General features: G+C 40.8%; 1 protein-coding gene across 1 annotated transcript in view; it reads left to right on the forward strand.

The window, feature by feature from the left end:
* Positions 1-1,441: 1,441 nt before the first annotated feature.
* The window catches only part of tatdn3 (TatD DNase domain containing 3), a gene marked incomplete at its 3' end in the record, with an annotated part of 23,130 nt that continues 1,632 nt past the window's right edge, over positions 1,442-22,939 (forward strand). Inside the window, exons 1-8 of the mRNA XM_080744175.1 lie at positions 1,442-1,619; positions 2,886-2,918; positions 3,104-3,177; positions 7,384-7,468; positions 9,321-9,383; positions 12,185-12,294; positions 16,495-16,550; positions 16,771-16,883. Coding sequence (XP_080600301.1) covers positions 1,563-1,619; positions 2,886-2,918; positions 3,104-3,177; positions 7,384-7,468; positions 9,321-9,383; positions 12,185-12,294; positions 16,495-16,550; positions 16,771-16,883 — 591 coding nt within the window. The 5' untranslated portion in view covers positions 1,442-1,562. The remainder of the gene's footprint in view (positions 1,620-2,885; positions 2,919-3,103; positions 3,178-7,383; positions 7,469-9,320; positions 9,384-12,184; positions 12,295-16,494; positions 16,551-16,770; positions 16,884-22,939) is intronic.

A 22,939-nucleotide genomic window follows, 5' to 3' on the forward strand; every position in this document is an offset into this window, starting at 1 on the left:
TTGAGAGAGAGAGGTGCGCTTTCTCTAATTATCCAACAGAAGAGAGAGAGAGAGAGAGAGACATGCTCAAGCCTATAATATATTAAATAGAAATATATGTGTTATGCCAAATTACAAAACCAAACCCGAGTGGCCCCGTAATGGTCTTGTCCATTTCCGTCCCGTTCTGATTCCTTTTTTTTTTTTTTTTTTTTTTGAGACTTGTGACATTGTCCTGAAATCCGTTTATTTCCGAGGTTCAGAGATACCCGAGCATAGCTTATTATTAGGCTATTAAAAGTCCATGCATGCCTCTGCCTTTCATGTGGTGAGGTGAGGTCTACTCAATCTAACATACTGTCTGCAGCTGTGTGAACTGATTGACAGGCACTGTCAGAAGTCAGAGCGGTATAAACTTTATCATAAATGTAGACTTATTATTGTCAATGCTGCTGGTTGGTTGCCTAGGAATCTATAATATTAACATTGAAACAAAAGCCAGGGAGAAAGGAATGCTTTTAGGCTATTTTCTATCTACAGAGGTAAGTCATTTTCCGTTTAGAGAGAGAAAGAGAGAGAGAAATGGTCGAGTGAGCTTCACTTTGTATTGTAAAACGGGACCTGTGTTGCATTGCCGATTAAAATATAATCTCTTTAGGCCTAAGCCTATTTATTAAATCACAATCGAATGTTGTTTACTTGCATAATGGGGACACTTTTTTTTTTAATTGTAGGCTATTTTATATGTAGTCACTGGAAAATGTTTCAACATCTGATCTCTCAGTACTGTTGCTTCAATTTTTTTTTTCTTTTTTTTACTGGTCCCCCTCGGCAATGGCGCTGGTTTTGTAGGCCGATAACTCCAAATCGGCCTACAAAACGTCATACGCACGTTCCCCATATAGGCCTACATTTTGGCCATATACATTTCCGCCATTCGAAAATATTAGCCGATCTACAAGCTCACAACGTGTCACGTAACGTTGCTGCGACACATTGTGAGCTTGTAGATCTGCTATTTTCAAATGATTTTTCCAAATGTTATTAATTGGAAAACCTGTGAAATGTGACGTTCTGTATATTGAGTACTTTCTATTCAATATGGGGCTTAATGTACTATAATCATATTTTTGTTAGGAATGCGACAAATACAACACATTATTGAAGTCTCCATGGCACGATTGAGTAATCAATAGGAAAAAAAAGTCATTTTGGGGGGTGAAGTTCACCCCCCAAAATGACTTTTTCAGTGCATTTTGATACCAATACTTTTGTGCTTTTACTCAAGTAATTTTTAATTACACTTCAACTTGTGTATTTTGTACATTGCAGTAAAGAATGTTTGTGCTTTTTACATGTAGTATTTTGAACGGCTCTTTGAAAAGGAACGGATCGCAAAGATCCGGCTCACTTCAAAGAGCCATAAATCCCACCTGCAAGAATCATCAAGCCGAATGGAGCTCCTCGCTTTCCACACGCTGAGCGTGCACCGAGACACTTCAACAACAACAAAAATAAAGTTTTTTTTAGTTGTTTACTTTCACAGGTTTACCCCTCCATTACGTTCAAGTAGTTTATTGTAAATGGAGAATGGTTTCGTTGACTGTCACTGCCACATCTCTGCCCGAGAGTTTGAAGAGGTAAGCTAGCTGTTGTTGTTGAAATAGCAAATATAAATACATGCATAATGATACTGAGAATAAAATCTCTGGAGCCATTAAAATAAACGGGTTTCTTACATTGATGCTCCTACATCATGCAAGCACCAGTTAAAGTTACTTTCCATCCCTCATATACTGTGTGCACAGTGCACATCCCATAACCCACACACTGCACATCATTTGGGAGCTCATATCTTTGAACGGGTAAGGACTAGTTTCAACAAAAAGGGCAATGCAATGCTTTACACAGAGCAAAGGATACACTAACTAACATTAAGTTATCTAAGATAACAGCTAGATATTATGTATAGGCCTATGTTATTTTTAATAGATACATTGATTGATTGATTGATTGATTGATTGATTGATTGAAGACTATTAGAAGTTTGCATAGGAAAAAGTACAGTTTCATGACGGTACAGTTCACTGGTACAAGGTCTACTAAAAGGAGATCATAGAAAAGACTATTATTTCCATAGGAAACCATTGAAGTATCTCATATAACATTGAATGACAGACGGATAGAACACAGTACTATGCAGTAGATATAGTGAGGAAAAAAGGGGGAACAATTTAAAAATAAAAAAATACAGTAGGTAAATACAAAGAAGGGTCAGGGGAGGGTAAGGCTGGGCTATGTTTGTTTTTACCAGTTGCGAACGGCTGCTGCCTGTAAGTGTTTTTTCAGGGCGATTTTAAAGGATGCTAGAGATCCACACTCCTTTAAGGCCTTCGGTAGGGCGTTCCACATTTTTGTGGTATAGCAGAAGAACGAGTTTGACCCTTTGTTTGAGGTGACTCTGGGTTGAACGTGATCTGTGGCGCTGCCTCTGGTGTTGTAATTATGGACGTCCTTAACCTTTATAAAGTATTTTGCCAGGTACATGGGTATCTTAGTGGTGTATCTTGTACACCAGGCCCATTGCAAGTTGCTGTACTCTGTCATCTACTCTGAGCCACCCCACTCTTAACTGGTGAGTAGCGGTGAGGTGAGTCTGATAGGGAAGGTTAAGCAGGACCCTAATTCGTTTCTTTTGTGCTGTTTGGAGTTTAGTTTTTAGGGCTTGGGGGGCGTCCCGATACCATACGTGGACTCCGTAGTCAAAGAGGGGCTGGACTATTGCACCAGCTATGGTCTTCGATATTTTCATATTTTGTATAATTATTTTGCTGTGCTTCATGTTTTGATTTGATCAGATCAGGAAAAAACTAATGAATGAACCTATGTCAATCCTTTGTCTCTAGGATCTAGAGGAGGTGATCCAGAGGACCAGAGAGGTGAGTGTTGATGGTTGTTCTGGAGTTCCGTCAAGTATTTGGCCAACTGCTCTTCAAAATGTTATTTTGACACATGGCTGTGTGTGTGTGTGTGTGTGTGTGTGTGTGTGTGTGTGTGTGTGTGTGTGTGTGTGTGTGTGTGTGTGTGTGTGTGTGTGTGTGTGTGTGCGCCTGCGTGCCAACAGGCCGGGGTGCAGACCCTGGTTGCGGTGACAGAGCAGGCGGGGGAGTTGGACAGACTCCTCCTGCTCAGTGACAGGTGGGTTCTGTTGGTTCACGGGAGAGTGTTTTCTGCTGGTGTTTCAGTCCGAGTGTATCAAAGGGTGCGTTCGGAAATGCGCACCGGGTGTGGTCAGGGTTAGGGGTTAGGGTTAGGTTTAGGCATAGTTTTACTGAGGTTAAGGTTAAGGTTTGGGTTAGGCTAGGCATAGTTTTACTGAGGTTAGGGTTAGTATTAGGGTTAGGTTTAGGCACTCACTACACTGAGCACACAACCGGTGCGCATTTCCGAACGCATCACCCTTTGATACACTCGGACTGAAACACCAGCAGAAAACACCCTCCCGTTGTTTCACAGAGGACAGACTCCTCCTGCTCAGTGACAGGTGGGTTCTGTTGGTTCACAGAGGATGTCTTTGTGCTGCTGCTTCCTCTTCACTCTTATCTAGAACACAGAGTGAGAATCTTCTCTCTTATCAAGAACACAGAGTAAAGGTGGTTGCACACTGCACTGCGTGTTTTCGTTGCGTTTTGGAAATCCGAAAGCCGTAGGCCAGGGAGAGAGAGAGGAAACAGAGAGAGAGCAAGGGACTCAGTGCGACAGCTGCGAAAATCGGAAAAAATCAACCCTTGTCCGAAAATAAATACGAAACGGGCGGCAGTGTGCAAACGTGATTGACATAACGTGAGGTTGATTTTTTTATTCACGCACTCCGAAATTCACTCCGATATTCGGCCCGAAAAACGCAGCAGTGTGCAAAGACCTTGAGAATCTTCTCTCTTATCTAGAACACAGAGTGAGAATCTTCTCTTATCTCGAACACGCAGTGAGAAGTGAAGATCTCAGGGTCTTCCTCAAGGACACATCATGGCTGCAACATGGATTTGAGCTCGGCTGTGTTGTGGAACAGTGTCTGTACTGTAGCAGAAGTAGCCCGCACCTGCTGTCTTTATTCAATCCCAAGACTGTTTCTATTTTATTTTTTATCACATTTGTTCTTTTTGTAGTTGTTCTCCTCCTGTTATTTATCTTTAATTTAAACCTATTCTGTGAAACACTGGATGTATGAAATGTGCTATTTTACTTCGATTGATTAATTGATTCATCATTAATTGAAGTACAAGTCCTGTGTTGAAGTACAAGTCCTGTGTTCAAAAACTTGACTTGAGTGAAAAAGCACAAAAGTATTGAAACTAAAATCTACTTTACAATCAGCTAGCTCTCGTGCACATCAAGGGTGGAGGTGCTGGTAGACAAAATAAAGTATAAAAAGACAAACTCCCACTTCCTCTTTTCAGGAAGGGACCGCACACTCCAATGAAGGATGATGGACAGGATTCAATGCTCATTGAGCAAAATCACGACACGTTTCGCTGCGTGGCTTTGTCAGGTGCGGTCCCTTCCTGAAAAGAGCCAGTGGGAGTTTGTCTTGTTTTTTTTTTATAAAATATGCTTTAGTTTGTAGTGTAGTGTAATGTGGTATGCAGAATAGTCAATTTCACCATCATATTAACTGATTGTAATTAATTTATGTGTTGCTGGGTAGATTAAACCATACTAATACTGCATAATGTGTCAGTTAATATACAGTATGTTATGTATTAATAATCTAAATCAGCAAAGTAACTAACAACTAATAATTGTTGTGGATGAAAAGTACAATATTTGACTCAGAGATGTATTTTTGCAGATGTATAAAGTATCACAAAAGAAATGTGCACAGACTGCACACACTTGAGAGTTGACCAATTCAATTTCTAGGCTATATTATTGGCCACTAGGTTGCAGTACAGTACTTTGTGGATGAGTTTCTTGCTCACAGCCACAGAAAGGTTAGTTGTTGGGGAGAAGGCATTGGTGCAAAGTACATTTATACATTTTTACTTTAATTTTCAATAATTTTCCTTCTACTCAAATATTGTACTTTTACTCCAGTATCATTATTTGGAAAATTGAGTTACTAGTTACTTCGGAGATTTTAATTTTTATTATTACAAAACCGCTTCAGACCTATATGCTTTGGCGATTAGAAAATAGCCGACCTTCAATCTCACAGTGTGTCGTGTATTGAAAGGATTTTCAATGTCCATATTTGTAAACTTGTGAAATGGGACCTTCTGCATAATGAGTATTCTTTTTTACTTTTGGTATTTTAAGAACATTTTGATGCCAGTACTTTTACTCAAGTCAATTATGAATACCAAACTTGTACTTGTAACAGGCTATTTCTACAATATTGATTGCGACCGTCAGGGAGCATTTAGTATGAGAACGCCGGGCCTATGTCCGTCTGTCACTCACGCTAATCAACAACTGCTCAGTCAGCTGTGCCTGTTTTTGGGGGTAGTGGCGGATCCCGTTACCGCTGTGCTAGCGAGAGGCGGATCACTTTACCGCTGTGAAAAAACGCCATGGACGTTGGCCAAAGAAACAACGAGTTTGTTCCGTATTTAGAGGATCTGACCTGACGGTCGCCACTCGCCATTAGTGTGTTAATTGTACTTTTGCTTAAAGGAGGACTTTGCCACTTTACAACACATCTTCATATAATAGGTCCTCACTAATGTTCATAATAAAATAGCACAATTTTTTTCTACTCGGTCCAAGTCTCTTAGGAGAGCTGTGGGAAATTCAGAAATCCATCATCTTGTGACATCATCATTTTCAAAAAGAAAAACAATATTTTTGAAAAAAATATTTAGATTTGTATTATCGCGAGAACAATGGCTTCCACTTTAACATTGCAACTTTTAAAGGAGTAGAAAGCCTGCATTTTCTATTAGCTTGGATTCCCAATATGATGATGTCACAAGACGATGGGTTTCTGACCTGCCCACAACCCTCCTCTGAGAAAAAAAAAAAAAAGAAAAGCTATTTTTTTAGTGAGGACCAATTATATGAAGATAGGTTGAAAAGTGGTGAAGTACTCCTTTAAGTAAAAAAGTAAGTGAGTGCTTCTACCATCACAGGGAGAAGGGAGACATTATCACGCGGCCATGTGTTTCTCCCTGCTGGTACCGAGTACCAACTGACATTTCAAGAACAGGAAACATTCCAATCATCACAGACTTGCTGCTTCATCTAACATCTATCTGCTGCCACACCCACTGATGATAACATAATACATAAGAACACACATGCTGTTTCTGTTAACACTGGGAACTCTCTGTATCAATCACAACACTAGCATATCACCTCTGTTGGGCAGAAACCTTGTATCCCCAAGCTTCATATTTGCACGTTATTTCGTGAATTAAAGCCCTGGTCATCATTTGAGACCGTCGCACAAAACTAGTGAAAATAGCAGATCTACAAGCACACAACGCCTCGCGGTGCGAGGCGTTGTGTGCTTGTAGATTGGCTGTTTTCACTAGTTTAAATCGTTTTCAAAATGATAAATTCAAAAGGTACTCTCTGTATCAATCATAACACCAGCATATCACCTCTGGCGGGTGGAAACCTCCTATGTCCAAAACTGTTACTTTTCAGGATTCAAAAACAGCAAAAGTAGCAAACGGATTCACAAGCTCGAAAGTCGAAACGCATCGCTTTGTGCAACGTTTCGAGCTTGTGGATCTGCTACTTTTGATGCTTTAGTGTGACGCTGCAGTGTGATCACCTAGGCCAGGGCAACCTTTTTGGCTGCAGTACCCCTATACTGATTTCTTCCTCTGACTACAGCATTTTGCTTATCAAAAGCTCATCAGAAGTCCAGTTCCAATGCCAATATGTCGAAAATAAAACAGCATAATGTCACATAAACATTGCTTTCTATTCGATAACTGTTGTACTAGTCAAGTGATTGATGTAATGTGGCTTTACAATTTACAGATTCGCAGGTTCACACAAAGACAATGTTTTGTCATTAACCATAACGGTAAAATACATATTCCTGTGTTCTCCTGTACCCCCTGCTCTACCCTCGCGCACCCCTATTTGAGAAACACTGAAGTAGCTATGGCGATACTTTATGAAAAAAAAATATATATATATATCCACAAGTTTCCGCGGGAGTTTACTGGAGACTATCAGGACCAAACTTCCGGGTTTAACAGCAGACATACAAGCTCACGTCGCGTCGCAGATGCAACCCGTTGTGAGCTTGTAAATCGGCGGCGGAACCTCGGTGCAGACGTTTGCGCAATGCACTATGGGGCGTAGGAAACTCGTGGATATATATATTTGGACATAAGAGGTTATTATGGTTCTTGTGTTTAACCACCTCCACCCCTCATCCACCTCTAGGTACCCAGGTCTGGTGGCTCCGTGCCTGGGCCTCCATCCCCTGCAGGGCTGTGGGAGCGCAGAGCAGCGCAGCGTGAAGCCAGAGGTAAAGAGTGCACTGTTTAAACACCTCTCACCTTCCTCTGGTCTGCAGCTGTTTAGTTTTCACTTCAGCTCTTCTGGGAAAGCACAGAGAAGAGGTAATGACATCTCTTCTCGCTCAGCGGTGTCCCAGGTAGAGAAAACATGAGTGCTACGCAGGCGGTGCCCTTGGTGTGAAAACAGTACAGCCTCTGATCCATGCCAGATCTTTATTATATCGTCACTGTCTGGCCAAAACCGCCTAACTCCATTTATGAGGTTTTTCATTTTTTTGGCATAAATCAGGGCTATTGAACATAGTCTGGGATCACTTCACTTTTCGAGGTTTGATCCTGTCGGGAGAGGAAACCACTTTACGTCATGTTGTAGTACTCAAAGGACTACAATTTGCCGGAACTATCAAACCGGATTCAGTTTTAACCCCAAATAATTCCCCTGCGCTCAAGGACATACTTTTAGGGCCTACCTTATAAACTCCTTGATGCGGCGTAGTTTTGCTTTTGAAAAGATTGTTTGGGATATGTATCTTTTATTCCACCTCGTAGCGACTGGCAAGACTACACTAGGCTACTCGAGCATTTTAATAGGGATTGGGGAAACAAACGGAGGGAACCAAAACAAAGCGACGCTGCTTCTTCGGCTTGTGGTTTCCGCCTATACCGGATCAAACCGCCCGTTGTTAACGATCACCAGGCTTTCCCTCAGAAAGCCTGGTGGGCGAGGTTAATTGAACATCCTTTATGTCTGTGTGTTGGTTAAAATAATATCAAACCAATGAAAAGTAGTAAAAAGTGCTTCGGTCAAAACCTCCTAACTCCACTTGAGCTCATTTTCCCGAAAATTAACATTTTGGAGTTATTAGGAGGTTTCGGCCCGACAGCAGAGATATAATATTTAATTAATATATCGGATATAGTGGTATAGGAGAGTCCTTTACCACTGATTACAGATGTTTTTACAGAGATTTTGTAAAAGAAAATTAAATAATAATACCAGTAAGACTCCCTAATCGGGAGATAAGCGACCGGTCGCTTATCTCCACAAATAGGGCTTATTTCCAAAATCTTCCAGATCCATGTTGATGACATGAGTGTAGACATACTGTGTAGTGATTTTCGTGATTTTAGGGCAAAATCTGTAGGAGCAGTGTCCAAAAATGTGTTTTTAAAAATCGGCCTGAAGGTGGCGCTATATGGGACAGATTCATGTTGATGGGATGAGTGTAGACATACTGTGTACCGATTTGCGTGATTTTAGGGCCAAAATTTTAGGAGCAGTGTCCAAAAATGTGTTTTGCAAGAATCGGCCTCATGGTGGCGCTAGAAGAGGGCCATGTGAGAAATGAGGGGTGGGGTCTCCGCGTTGCCTTGGCGGACGAATAGGTACCGGCCCCGGCTCTCCCGGACGCTCCTAGCCCGAGTTACGGCATTTTATGTGAGCTGCAGTGGAGGGGGTCCTCCACTGGGGGCGTCACCACTTTTGCATCCATTCTGGAGCACCAGGAGTGGGTGGTCCCCAGGAATTCCCCGTGAGCAGGCCCGTTGGGGTGGTCATTTGGTCATTTTTGCACATTTGGTCATTTTTTACACCTGGGGGTCCCCCAGGGACCTGGGGGTCCCTGGATCTCCGGGGGTCCTTGGAGGTTGTAGTTTGGCAGGTAAGGAGTGTGTGTGCAAAATTTGGCATGGATGGGGGCAACGGTTGTGGAGATATGAGCAGGGCAAAAGTGTGACGTGTGACGTGTGACAGACGGACAGCCCGTGGAGGTCTTGAACTGAATTTGAAAAACTTAAACAGTAAACGCTTTCTGTCTCTTAGAGAATATTTAACTACTAATGTAATGTGTGTCTCCTCAGGACCTGGAGTCTGCACTGCCACTCTTCTACAGACACAGAGACCGTCTAGTCGCTGTTGGAGAGGTACAGTAGGCAGTAACACACACACACACACACACACACACACACACACACACACACACACACACACACACACACACACACACACACACACACACTAACACACACACACACACACACACACACACACACACACACACACACACACACAATTTCAATTCAATTCAAAGGGCTATATTGGCATGAGAAAACATACGTTTACATTGCCAAAGCAGAAGTGTATACAATACATACAATGCAATACATTCGGAACAAAATATGAAAAGAGTGTAACAGTTTTCATGCATCAAGGTTACATGCAGGCAGAGCAGGGATACAATGTTCTTTAAGGTGGTTGGGTTCCATTTGATATCCTTCTCCTATCACAGCAGCTCACAAATCTGGCTGTGTTTGCACATTGTTGTGGTTCACCCAGCAGGTATGAGATTTTTTCATCATTGGTCACACACGCACGCGCACACACACACACACACACACACACACACACACACACACACACACACACCAAAAAGGATCCAATTCAAACGAGTTAGATTTGAACTTTAACACACACGCACGCACACACACACACACACACACACACACACACACACACACACACACACACACACACACACACACACACACACACACTTGCACACATTCTCTGTCCTCTGCTGAGTGTTATGAAGTAGGAGGTGGAATATAATGCATGCACGCGCGCGCGCACACACACACACACACACACACACACACACACACACACACACACACACACACACACACACACACACACACAGAGTTCTTTTGCTGATTGTTACAGAGTAGGAGTGGAGAGGTATGTCACCACATTGTCATCTGTAGAAGAGGGAAGCCAACGCCATTGTCTGGTCTAACCACATGAACCCAAGCGATAGCAGATCTACAAGCTCACAAGCGTGTCGCATCGCGACGCTTTGTGAGCTTGTAGATCGTCTATTTCCACTATCAATGTTCTATTTTAAGTATATAAAGTTGTCAAATATGTCAGTAATGTCTTTGTAAGTTATGTGTCATGACTGCCATGTGCAACTTCAAAGCCTAAAAGCCAAACAAATGTAATTGTCAACGACAAAAAACACAATTAAGTTAATCGCAATTATTTGAGTGACAATTAATCGTCATGTAAAATGTCATTATCGTGAAATGTCGTAATCTAGCTGGGGGACCTGGTGAAACAAAGCATAATAGGGTTTTATTTTTGGACTGTCACTAAACCTTCCTGAATAATTGAATGTTGGCTGACATCATAAAGGAAAAGGACCAAGAAGTGCATGGTTTAAAGAGCTGGTGCCATAGTTCTGTACTTTGTTCTGTTTTGTATGTGTCTATGGAGTTAACATTACTCTAATAGACCCCAGGTTGTAGTTATAATTAGGGCTGTCACAATTATTACATAATCGTCTAATCGTGATTATTTGACATTATCGCAATTATTTTGTCATAATCGTCATAATCGTGAATGTTGAAAAATGTCAGAAATAGTGGAAATAGCAGATCTACAAGCTCACAACGCGTCGCATCGCGACGCGTTGTGAGCTTATAGATCGGCTATTTCCACTATCAATGTTATCTTTTAAGTTTTTTAAGTTGTCAAATATGTCAGTAATGTATTTGTATATTTAGGTTATGTGTCATATCTACCATATGCAACTTCAAAGCCTAAAAGCCAAACAGAAATGTAATTATCAACGACAAATACACAATTAAATCGTTAATCGGCAATTATTTGAGTGACAATTAATCGTCATGTAAAATGTCATATCGTGAGAGCCCTAGTTATAATATGCATATGTCTTCCCTGTGTATTTTTGGTTACTTCCTGAAAGCGGAAAGCCTCTGAGTCAAAAGTTGAAATTGAATTGAAATAGACTGATATAATGTCTTTAACCCATCGATCTCAAGACAGTTTCAAGTCTCTGCCTGTTGATTTTCGTACTGTGCTGAAACGAATGCAATCCAATGGCTTCCTTGAAAATCAAACACAGTTTATTGGATGGTCTGCAGTAATGTCGATAACACCAGACCGGCTATATGGTCCTTTAATGATACCGAAAGCATGAGTCTCTCATGTGCACGCTCGCACGCTCACACACGCACACACACACACACACACACACACACACACACACACACACACACACACACACACACATACGTGGCCCGACGACCATTAGTGAAATGGCACAAGACTTTTGAGAATCAAGCAGATTAAACTTGTTAAAACTCAAACTCTTTGTGGCCTCCTAATCTTGAGCCCTTGTCATGTAACTTCTTTAATCACGAACGGACTCACTGCATCTCGTTCCTTCACAGACTGTCTCACACACACGCACGCACGCATGCACGCACGCAAGCACGCACGCACGCACGCACGCACGCACACACACACACACACACACACACACACACACACACACACACACACACACAATACCCTCTCTTATGCAATAGAACCATCTAGACTAGGGATTCTCTTTATAATTGGCGTCATGAATGCACATATCTATGCCTGTATTTATCCATCTCTGCTTCATTAACCACTTTCAACCTGGAATTCCTATTTTGGGCATGTCAATATGGGCAAACATTTTTAAAAATGACAAATTTCAATACATTCGAAAAATGTTCAACAATCACGAATAACGTAAATAGCAGATCTACGAGCTCACAACGTGTGTCTGCAATCGTTTGCTGTTTTTGAAATAGAGCTGGTTACATTTCCTCTGGTTTCATAGTTGGTAAAAGAGTGTCCTTTTTTCCTGTGTCTCCCATGGTTGATCCAGATAGGGTTGGATTTCACTCCATGGTGTGCACCTAGTGCCCAGGACAGAGAGGACCAGATGGCCGTCTTCATCCAACAGCTCCACATCGCCAAGGAGCTGGACCTGCCCGTGTGAGGAATGAGTACCCATTATAGGCCGGGAACACATTGTTTTATGCTTTAACTATTAAAAACTAGCAGATCTAATAGCTCAAGCTGTAGATCTACAAACTGCGAGCTTGTAGATCTGCCATTTCTTTTTTAAATCGTGAACATTTGTGCAAGTCTTTGAATATTTTGACTCGATTCTATAAGTGTCTTTCTTCTAAATCCTTCTAGGGTTTGTGAAACACACATGGTTCCCAAACGTGTTTACCGTATGTCAAGGACCCCCCCAAATGATATGCATGTGGCCACGGACCTCCATCTCAAAATGTGTTGTTCCAGGGACCCCCCAGAAGCAAAATCTTAGTTACAAACGTTCACTTAAAAAATACATCTATTCAAAGTTTTGCACAAATTTTCACGACTTTAAAAAAATAGCAGATCTACAAGCTGGCAGCGCGGCTTATAGATCTGCTATTTTTCAATAGTTAAAGCATAAAATAATTCCTGGTCTTTCAATAGAACAGGAACAATAGAAATATGAAATATTATTAGACTGATCTCAGCCGACCCTGTTCTTAACCACTTTCAACCTGGTGTCCATAAAGTATTTTGGGGCTTGAGCTGTCACCATTATGACATCTTACATGACGATTAATTGTCACACAAATAATTGCGATTGACGATTTAATTGTGTTTTTGCCAAACACTGGAACACAGATGCTTTCCTGGTTTTAATAGGCTGAACATGAGTTTACTCCCACACCATAAATAAAGGTCAAAACAACAAACTCTTCCGCCATTGCGTGCCAACCACGATTATACACGGTGGATTACACAGTGTAACTGTATGCTGAACGTATACATTTGAGAACCACTGATTTAAAAGACCTTAGCCTATTTATATAATCAGTGCAAAATATTTGAAGACTTGGCAGAAGCATAGCAGATCTACAAGCTAGCAGCACTGCACTTGGTGCCACGCTGTGAGCGTGTAGATCTGCTATTTTTAACACTAACACTGCCACGTATTAATTAATTAACGTATGCATTCGCTGCCATGAGGTTTTCAATGTTAAAGGAGCTACTGTATAGTCAACTTTTTCTTGAAAAACGGATGCTAAAATAAAAATAATGTTTCGAAAATATTTTATAAAAGAATAAGCTTCATATATGTGTTTCTATTCAAAAATGACCACAAAAAGTGTAAAATAATGATAAAATAATCATTTTGGCCATTGTCAGACCGACACTTTGTTTACATTCTAGTCTATAGACTAGGATGTAAACAAAGTGTCGGCCCTACAATGAAAAAGTTGACTATAGCTCCTTTAATTTTAATGTATTTTTATTTTTTTCTGGCAGCTGGAATCCACCACGGTGATTACACGGTGGATTACACAGTGTAACTCTATGCTGATCGTATATATAGAGAGTGATATATATAGAATATATTCTATGGCCCATGCACCGCCCCGTTTCCACTAAATGTGAAGTCTTGGTGTCTCCGAGTCATTTCTGTGTAGGTTCTCTCAGATTGTTCCGTTGCGGCTACTGAGAATTAGCCTCGTAAACCAGGGGTCTTCAACGTTTTCAGTCCAAGGACCCCTTAGTTGAGAGAGAGATGAAGTAGGGACCCCCCACAACCTTTTCATAGATTCCATATAGTTTCGTTGTTTGACAGCACAATCATCATTGTATTTTGGATTCATGTCAATTTGTGTTTTCAGATATTTAACCACTTAGTCTGCTCTTTTTCCTCTCTACACCAAAGCTCTTTGCCAAAAATAGCCGATCTACAAGGTCACATTGTGAACTTGCTATTTTTGGATAAAGTTCTCAGAACATGGACGCTAGTGTTCAAGTGGTTAAAGAGGAAGACCACCCATTTTCAATATTGAACTGTGTCATTAATATACCTTAGAAGAGTTGTGAGGAAATAGAAAAAAAGTCCCCCCGCTTCTGTGTTGCCTAGAACTGAAGGATTCATTTTGGGGTTTGTATTGTTAAGTACAACTTGATGACATCACACATTGTACTTTACAATACAAACCCAAAAATCAATCCTCCAGTTCTAGGCAACACAGAAGAGGGGGAACTTTTTTTTTCTATTTCCTCACAACTCCTCTAAGGTATATTAATGACATATTTCAATATTGAAAATGGGTGGTCTTCCCCTTTAATATAAAAAAGGAGAAAAAAAAGTTTCTCTCACTGAAAGATTTGGAGGACCCCCTGTAGTAACTCTGGGGACCCCCTAGGGGCTCCCCAGAACTTCCCGAAATCACAAATGGCAACAAATGTCGAATGAGATTTCCGGAAGTTGGTGGTTTACGATGCTAACTGAGAATGACAACACAGGGATTCTGGCTCAGGCTCTGAGTTAAGGAACAGGTTGTTCCCAGCTTAGAGGAATTTTAGGGCACCAGTCCAAGACACAATTTGCAATAGCTAAAAGTTGCTAAACTGGTCTTCTGAAATGGAATGTTTTTTTACCAGGACCAGGGGGGTCCCCAAAGGATTTTGCGGGGTCCCCCAGATGATTATCTTAATGTGCAACATTATTTTCTAACTCAACAGTAAACAAACCCACTAGTCGGGGGATACTTGGAATAAATTCCTTACCAAAACATTTCTTCACCAATGTGTTTGTAAAGGTGTCTAGTAACACAACCCACAAAGACTGAAATTCAGTTTCCCTAGGAGAATCCTTGACAGCTGCTGAAAGTTGGGATCCCATTAAATCAACTATACAGGATAAAACACACCAAAATAAATATGCTTTAAGTAGCATGTGAGGGGTGAAACTAGGGGTTTTCCATGATTCTGAATCCATTGCAAGCATTTGTTTTGCACAAAAAACATTCCTTGGGCTAAAAACTCCCCAACAAAAATATGGTTTAGTGATGAGTCAATACTTTTCACAGTTTTGGGGGAGCCGTCATTACCCCAAGGAATGTTTTTTGTGCAAAACAAATGATTGCAATGGATTCAGAATCATGAAAAAACCCTAGTTTCACCCCTCACATGCTACTTAAAGCATATTTATGTTTGGTGTGTTTTATCCTGTATAGTTAATTTAATGGGACCCAAACTTTCAGCAGCTGTCAAGGATTCTCTGAATTTCAGTCTTTGTGAGATGTGTTACTAGACAGTAGACACCTTTACAAACACATTGGTGAAGACATTTTTCGGTAAGGAATTTATTCCAGGATATGACACTATTTCTGAAGATATCCCCCGACTACACATACTACAGTTTTTATACAGGTTATCACATTTCTAAAGTGACAATTTAAGGACTTTTACTGTAATGCCCCTAAAATGAAAAAAATAAATAAAAATAATACCATTATTGCATCAAAAGTAATCAACAAACTATACTATAAAAGAAATCAAACCTTGGCCAAAATGTCAAATAATATAAGAAAGGGGCAAAACAATTGAAAATAGCTGATCTGCAAGCTCACAAGCCTTCTTTCACAATATTTATCTGTGGAACCGAGTCAAACTAAATATAATGCCGCAACTCCAATTCCAAGTGCTTGTCAGGATGGGGGGAGGGGGGGTCCCCAGATGATTATTTTGGGGGGTCGCGCCTAAAAAGGATGAGAGGACTTTTTGGTTGGTTTGGTCTGATACACTGAAGAAGGCTTACAGCCGAAATGTTTGTTTCTCATCCATGCAAATGCAACAATAAAGAAAAAACAACTCTTGCCACTGTGTGCGATCCATCCTCCTCCTTCTACATAAAAAGGATGAGAACCATTCTGTTAAGGAACAAGTTGTTCCCAGCTCAGGGTAACTGTAGGTGACTAGTCCAAGTCCAAGACATAATTTTAAAAGTTAAAGTTTGCTAAACTGGTCTTCCTAAATAGAAGGATTCTCTGCTGAATGATTGCATACATGACACAATTAATATAGATAAGAATTAAACACTTAAGCCTTACATATTTGTGTCATATGACGAATAGCTAAAATAGCAAATCCACAAGCTCACAAAGTATTGCATCATGGCGTGGTGCGCGCTTGCAAAGCTGCTATTTTTTCCCTTTCCTTTTTATTTATTTATTTTTGCACTTACAGTATAATCATATGCCCAAAATAGGTATGCCAGGTTGAAAGGAAACAAATATTATATTGTTTACTCCCTGATGAATAATAATAATAATAATAATAATACATATGATGATGATGACTCCTTCTCTCCTCCTCCCCAATGCACAGGAACGTCCACTCCAGATCTGCTGCTCAGGTCACCATAGCAACCATGAGAGAACAAGGTGTGTACGGTTATGGCCAGGTGTGAATATGATCATTGCCTGCCAGGTCAACCATAACATAACTTGGAATAATAGATCAAGATCTTGACAGTTTTTCAGTTTTCTTCTAAAATGCCTTGGCTCAAGATAGTTTCACACATAAAATGAGGTGTTTTATGCCCACCATATTATAACCGATCAGTTCATTTACGTGGTGATTGCTGGTACTTGGTTCTCTCAGGAGTCAGCAGAGCTCTGCTCCATAACTTTGCTGGGAGGCCGTCAGTGGCTCTGGAGGCTGTGAAGGCTGGATACCTGCTGTCCTTCCCCCCTGCCATCTGCACCAACCAACAGGTAGGTGTGCGTGCGTTTATTTGTTTACAGCAGTTTTGATTTAGTCTTAGTCTTAGTCCGGTTTAGTCTTCTGAAATTGTTTTAGTCTAGTCTTAGTCTAATCGACTAAATATATAAACATTTTAGTCTTTTAGGCTAAATATAACCACCTGACTCTGAACAAGTCATTGTTCTACTGTCTGTTGCTCTGTCAGTGCAATATCAAAGATTCAGATAAAATACAGAGCAATTCTAATCAAAACACCATCTTGGCTGTAATGCCATTGCACCTTAATATACAGTAGCAAATACAATACTTATGTTAATGTTCAAGTAAAACTGGCTCGGCTGCAATGCCTAGTGTGTGCCACAGTGCCACTGCCAGGTACACAATCTCTGCTCTGCAAATAATATAGTAACAACTGTCTACTACGCTCTGTGCAAAACCAACAAGATTTAAAAAGAACAGATAAGTGCCTACATTCTCAAATGTAAAGATAAAAGATGTATTTGGGGTTAATTCCATTTAGTCTTAGTCTTATGCCTCATTCACGTACAGAAAAGCCAAGCTAATGGTTTGCTTGGTAATTCAATGTATTCTCTATGCAAACGAGCTTTTAAAATTTCCAAGCTGGAAAAAAAGCTTGGACATTTTTAAAGCTGGTTTGCATAGAGAATACATTGAATTACCAAGCCAACCATTAGCTTGGCTTCTCTCAGTGTGAATGCAGCATTAGTCTTATGCCTCATTCACACTACAGATATATAGTTGAACGTTTTGCTTGGTAATTCAATGTAATCTCAATGGAAACCAGCTTTAAAGGCTGGGCATGTCGGCTGTCCTTGGAATCCAGCCTTTAAAGCTGGTTTCCATTGAGATTACATTGAATTACCAAGCAAAACGTTCAACTATATCTGTAGTGTGAATGAGGCATTAGTCAACAAAATGAAGACTGGTTTACGGTACAGGTATGTGTTACTGAGAGTGTTTTTCTCTGAATAATACTTGTGGGTAGGGCTGAAGAAACTCAAACGTGAGTATGTTTTTGAACAAATACCTCGATATCGATATTGTGCTGTAGCAACGATAATATATTATTTTATACATTTATCAGAAATTGCTAAATTACAACAACATTCATGCCATATAACGATATTGCTTCAAAACTAACCTGATGATGACTATAAACTCTGCCTTTCACAAGCAGACAGTATCACATTCTACAAAGCTACCTTTTGACAGCATTTTGCACGTGTGTAAAGACTTCAAAGTAAGTCTAGAAGAGGCAATAAAGTCCTGAACCTTATACTGTATGTACACATTTATATGTATGCACTTATTGAACTGCACTGTCAGTCTGGCCGAGGACACCTAGCCATTAACAGCAATAAAGTTGGTGTAAAAGGCAATGTAAAAGCAGTATTTCAAAGGGTTATGATGATTGCCCCCATGTGTACAGTACATCAGTGCATGGGGGCAATCATAACTCTTTAAAATACTGCTTTTACACTTTTTCTTTGCTTGCTTGACATGAACTGAACTGGCCTTATATAATGTCATTCTTCACCAGTATCAAAGAGACAGATTTCTGGAGGGAGCGTGTCGCTATTTCGACGTGTCATTTGTTCGACGGCCCGCAATTTCGACGCGCCGATAGTTCGACTTAGGGATCGCGAGATTTCGGCGCCGCTGTTTCGACGGCACCCTTTTTCGAAAAAAAGGACGCCAATGTTTCGACACGACAACTGTCCGACACGACAACCGTTCGACAAGACGGCACGGTATTTCGACAATGAAAAAAACAAGTCTCACTCGACCCTCACACACACGCTGCAGACAGACTCACAATGACAACGCTCGTACGCTCCTAACCCAGCATTACCCTCCTCCGACCCTATATCGTTTTTTTTGTTCTCTTTCTCGTCTCTCGTCTCCTTCGCTCTCCCTCTCTTTCTCTCGTCACACACATTGATTGATTGATTGAAGAATGTATTAGAAGTTTGCAATAGAAAAAAGTACAGTTTCATGACAGTACAAATCGTCTGTCTGTCTCTCGCCTCCTCGCTTTCTCTCTCTCCTCTCTCTCTCTCTCTCTCTCTCTCTCTCTCTCTGTGCGCGGTGGCACATGCTTAAAAGAACAGATCTGCAAGCTAATGTACTATCTATCCGACGGTGTTGATAGCTTGTAAATCTGTTATTTTTGCGCATGTAACCTTGTACTTGTTTTTTTTTTTAACTCCATGCTCTGCAACTTTCTATTGGACAGACCGGCAGGTTCATATGTGCATAGGCCTATGGCATATGCTAGTCCCCCCAGGAATCCGCGATTCCGCGATCACGGAAATTTTCGCGGAAATCGAAGCCCTCCGCGGATATCAGAGCCTCCCGCGGATATCATAGCAGTCCGCAGAATAGGACAAGACGAGGTGCAGAATATTACATTTTACATGTAGTTTTCTTCCCGGCCGCTAGATGTCGCGGTGATATAGACGGACAAGACTCACAGCCTAGCCGGTCCTCGGGCCGGATACGGAAACGGAAATGGCTTTGTTTGCCGTGGCATGCATTCATGTGCTGTGTCTCGTGTGTGGTGACGATACCAGAGCGGATGGTGCTGATTTTTAATGGAACTAGGCACATCGTCTGACTGTTTATATTGACTCACAGTGAGAAAGACGCACATGGAGTAATGGAGCGATTTCTCCGACCTCCGGCTACGAGGCCGGGTCCGAGCCCTCAGAGTAGGCAGGGGAATATATTATGCTGAAAGAGCTAAATCATACACAGAATTACGGGAGGAGAATACAGTCCTTGATCACCGCCGCAACTCAACGATCAAAGACCACTTGGCTGCTTTCATCAGAAGAGAAAACAAGCAACACCCGCAGACACTGTCTTAAAAAGACAAAAAAACATCACAACCACAATCGCCAGCAAAACCGTGGCTGCAGAGGAACGAGAGAAGGTATGCTATCGTTTTAGTAATGTATTCTTGACTTGTGCTCCAGTGGTTTTCAACCAGTCGTCCTTGAGTGTTGTTAACCAAATGGACGCTATATTTAACTATAAATGAAACCCATAAGGGTCCATTTGGTTTAATCATGGGTCCATTTGTTTTCATTTTACACTCTCAAGAGTTAAATTGTTGTTAAAAATCTGCATTCATTAATTTACAATATCCAAAGTCTATACAATTAGAGAATGTAGGAGAGTTGCTATTTTTATCAACATGTTGCCTGTTTATCTCTTCTATCTATGGCACCAACATCAAATCAATACAGCATAGAATTGTGAACAAAATGTTATCCAACAATAACAAAATATGCTATGTTTTGGGTCTGAGTGAGAGGATAAATGTCATTAAATAATGAATAAATATTGGACCTTGATATGAAAAAGTATGAATTAGTCAAGGTAGATAAATAAATCATTTTAGTTTAGCTCCATTGTATAATCATATAACTGTACTATTTGATCAAAATATGTACAATCAATGTATTGTGTTTTGTATTCTGTTTTGGCAGGCTTTTTGGCAGGCTTGTACATCAGGCTTGTACATCACCACTGTCCAGGTCTGACAGTCCCTTGATGAGAAGTTTCTAATTGCAAAACAGAGAAATGAATGTGGGCCATCCCTGGACATACACAACTGCAAGAGAGGTAAGAGGTTCCCTTTCTTGATGTACCTTGCTCTTTACTGTACTCTGTTCTTGTTTTTATTTTATTTTTTTCATACTTCTTTGTAACTTTGTAAATAACCTTACACTGCTGTGCTGCCTCTGGGCAACTGATTTTCCCCCTTGGGATAATAAAGGTCTCTCTCTCTCTCTTTCTCTTTCTCTCTCTCTCTCTCTCTCTCTCTCTCTCTCTCTCTCTCTCTCTCTCTCTCTGATTCAGAAGGACGCTGCATGCTCAACATAATAGTGTCTCCACTCATCAAGGATGAATCTGGTGAAATCCGCAGCTACCTGGTTGACACTGTTTTCTTAGACAAATGCAATCATTCAACAGTGGCAAATGCAGCAGACTCTAAATGACTTTGGAGTGAAACAAGAGGATGTGATTTATTTTGATACTGACAATGCTGCATATACTGTATGCTTAAGGCCTACAAGTCTGCCCTCAAATCCCTGTTTCCCAATTCCATCCACGTGACATGCCTGGCACATATAAATAAATCTGCCCAAGAGGGACAAAGAGAATATTGATGTTGATTATTTGATAACCACAATGTTTCACAGTGTTTTGGTATTGCAATTCATTTCATAAGTTCATTTCTACTTCATTATTACATAAAAAAATATATTTGCTTCATAACTGGTCATTTTAAGTAGTTTTTTAATGCCCGCGGAATATTAACTTTCAAGCCGCGGAAATCAAGAATTGCTCTCCGCAGAATCAGGATTGTTCACCGCGGAATCAGAACTTTTTCTCCGCGGATTCCTGGGGGGACTAATATGCCCACAGCTAGGGAGGAGAGTATATTTTACGTTTATATGGGGCTAGTACATTTTGCACCCATATTACTGTCATGTCTTAATAATATGTTGCTTTTAACAAGTAAGCTAAGTGATTGGTGGAGCCTGCTGCGCACTGACTGTGGCCATTCATTAAGCTACTCTTAAACAGGGCTGTGCAGTCCATACAGGCAAAATAGGCAGCCCCACACAGGCTGGGGGCCTCATGAGATTATTATCATTTTTTTAACCAACATGGGCATGGGCCCCCGTTGAGCTGTTGAACAGAGAACAGTTGAAGTGAGGGTTAACATGAAACAATTGCTTTGGACATAGCTCATTGGAATCTGAAAAGAGCTTGGCTCTCAAAGGTGCAGACAGATAACAATGGCCCTAATCACCCAAGCAGTTCCTTCATGTGTGTTCTGTGATGTCACATACATCTTTAAAGTGATCCCTGACTAGTAAGCCATGTAGGCCTTAATATGTTACAATAACACTTACAATATATTCCTTTGAGAGAAAAAAAGTTATATTTTCAACCCATGGGGGGAGCCATTGCACTGTTCGTCGCATGTAGTGATGACGTAGAAGATACATTTTGGCTGGACGGGCCAATTTAAAATGGCGGTGTAAACAAGTTTTAGATGTTGAATTAAACACTTTACTAACCGGCAAAACATCCTACTTGATTGAACAGAACAGAAAAGCACCACACTACTAACTACTGTTAATCTGAGCTTCAAGACAATGTTTTAAATATTGTAAAGAGAACGTTGTTTAGACCTTCCATATTAACCTAATATGGGCCCGACCAGCCAAAATGTATCTTCTACGTCATCACTGCATGCGACGAACAGTGCAATGGCTCCCCCATGGGTTGGAAAATATAACTTTTTTCTCTCAAAGGAATATATTGTAAGTGTTTTAAATTGTATATTTTGGTTAAAGAGGGTTATTATAACATAATAAGGCCTACATGGCTTACTTGTCAGGGATCACTTTAAGAGGCAGGGGCGTGCAGAGACATTTTGAAGGGGGGGTGCTCAAGTGAAAAAAAGGGCACCTTTTGGAACCAAGCATTGGTAATTCAGTGTTTGGGGGGGGGGGGGGTTTGAATGATGTCAAGTGGCCGGCACTTACACATACATTACATGAGTTAACAGGTTCAGACAATGGTCTATTGATATGCATACATGCCCTGCTGTGACATATCTAATAGGTATTGATATGCATGTATAAATTCATTGAATAACCGATTAACCATTTAATCTACTATTGTCCCTGAAAATCGCAGGCCCCCCCTGCAAGTGAAAATCGCAGGGCCACCCTTTTGCAAATGATGGAGTTCTATCCGTCCGTCATTCAAGGTTATATGAGATACATAAAGGTTTCCTGTGTAAATAAGCCGAAAAGCTTACTAGGATCTCCTTTTAGTTGACCTTGGCTTGACTGTACTGTCATGAAACTGTACTTTTAATAAAGTCTTCAATCAATCAATCAATCAATCTATCTGGAAGAAGTTGCATATGAACTCTGCAGCCGCACAGAGGCACTCCAACAACCACTCTGACAAGCTAAATGCTGGGTGCAGTAAATGTATTTGTCTGCATAAAGGC

This window comes from Nannobrachium achirus (assembly GCF_963921795.1).
Source record: "Nannobrachium achirus genome assembly, chromosome: 16".
NCBI lineage: Eukaryota > Metazoa > Chordata > Actinopteri > Myctophiformes > Myctophidae > Nannobrachium > Nannobrachium achirus.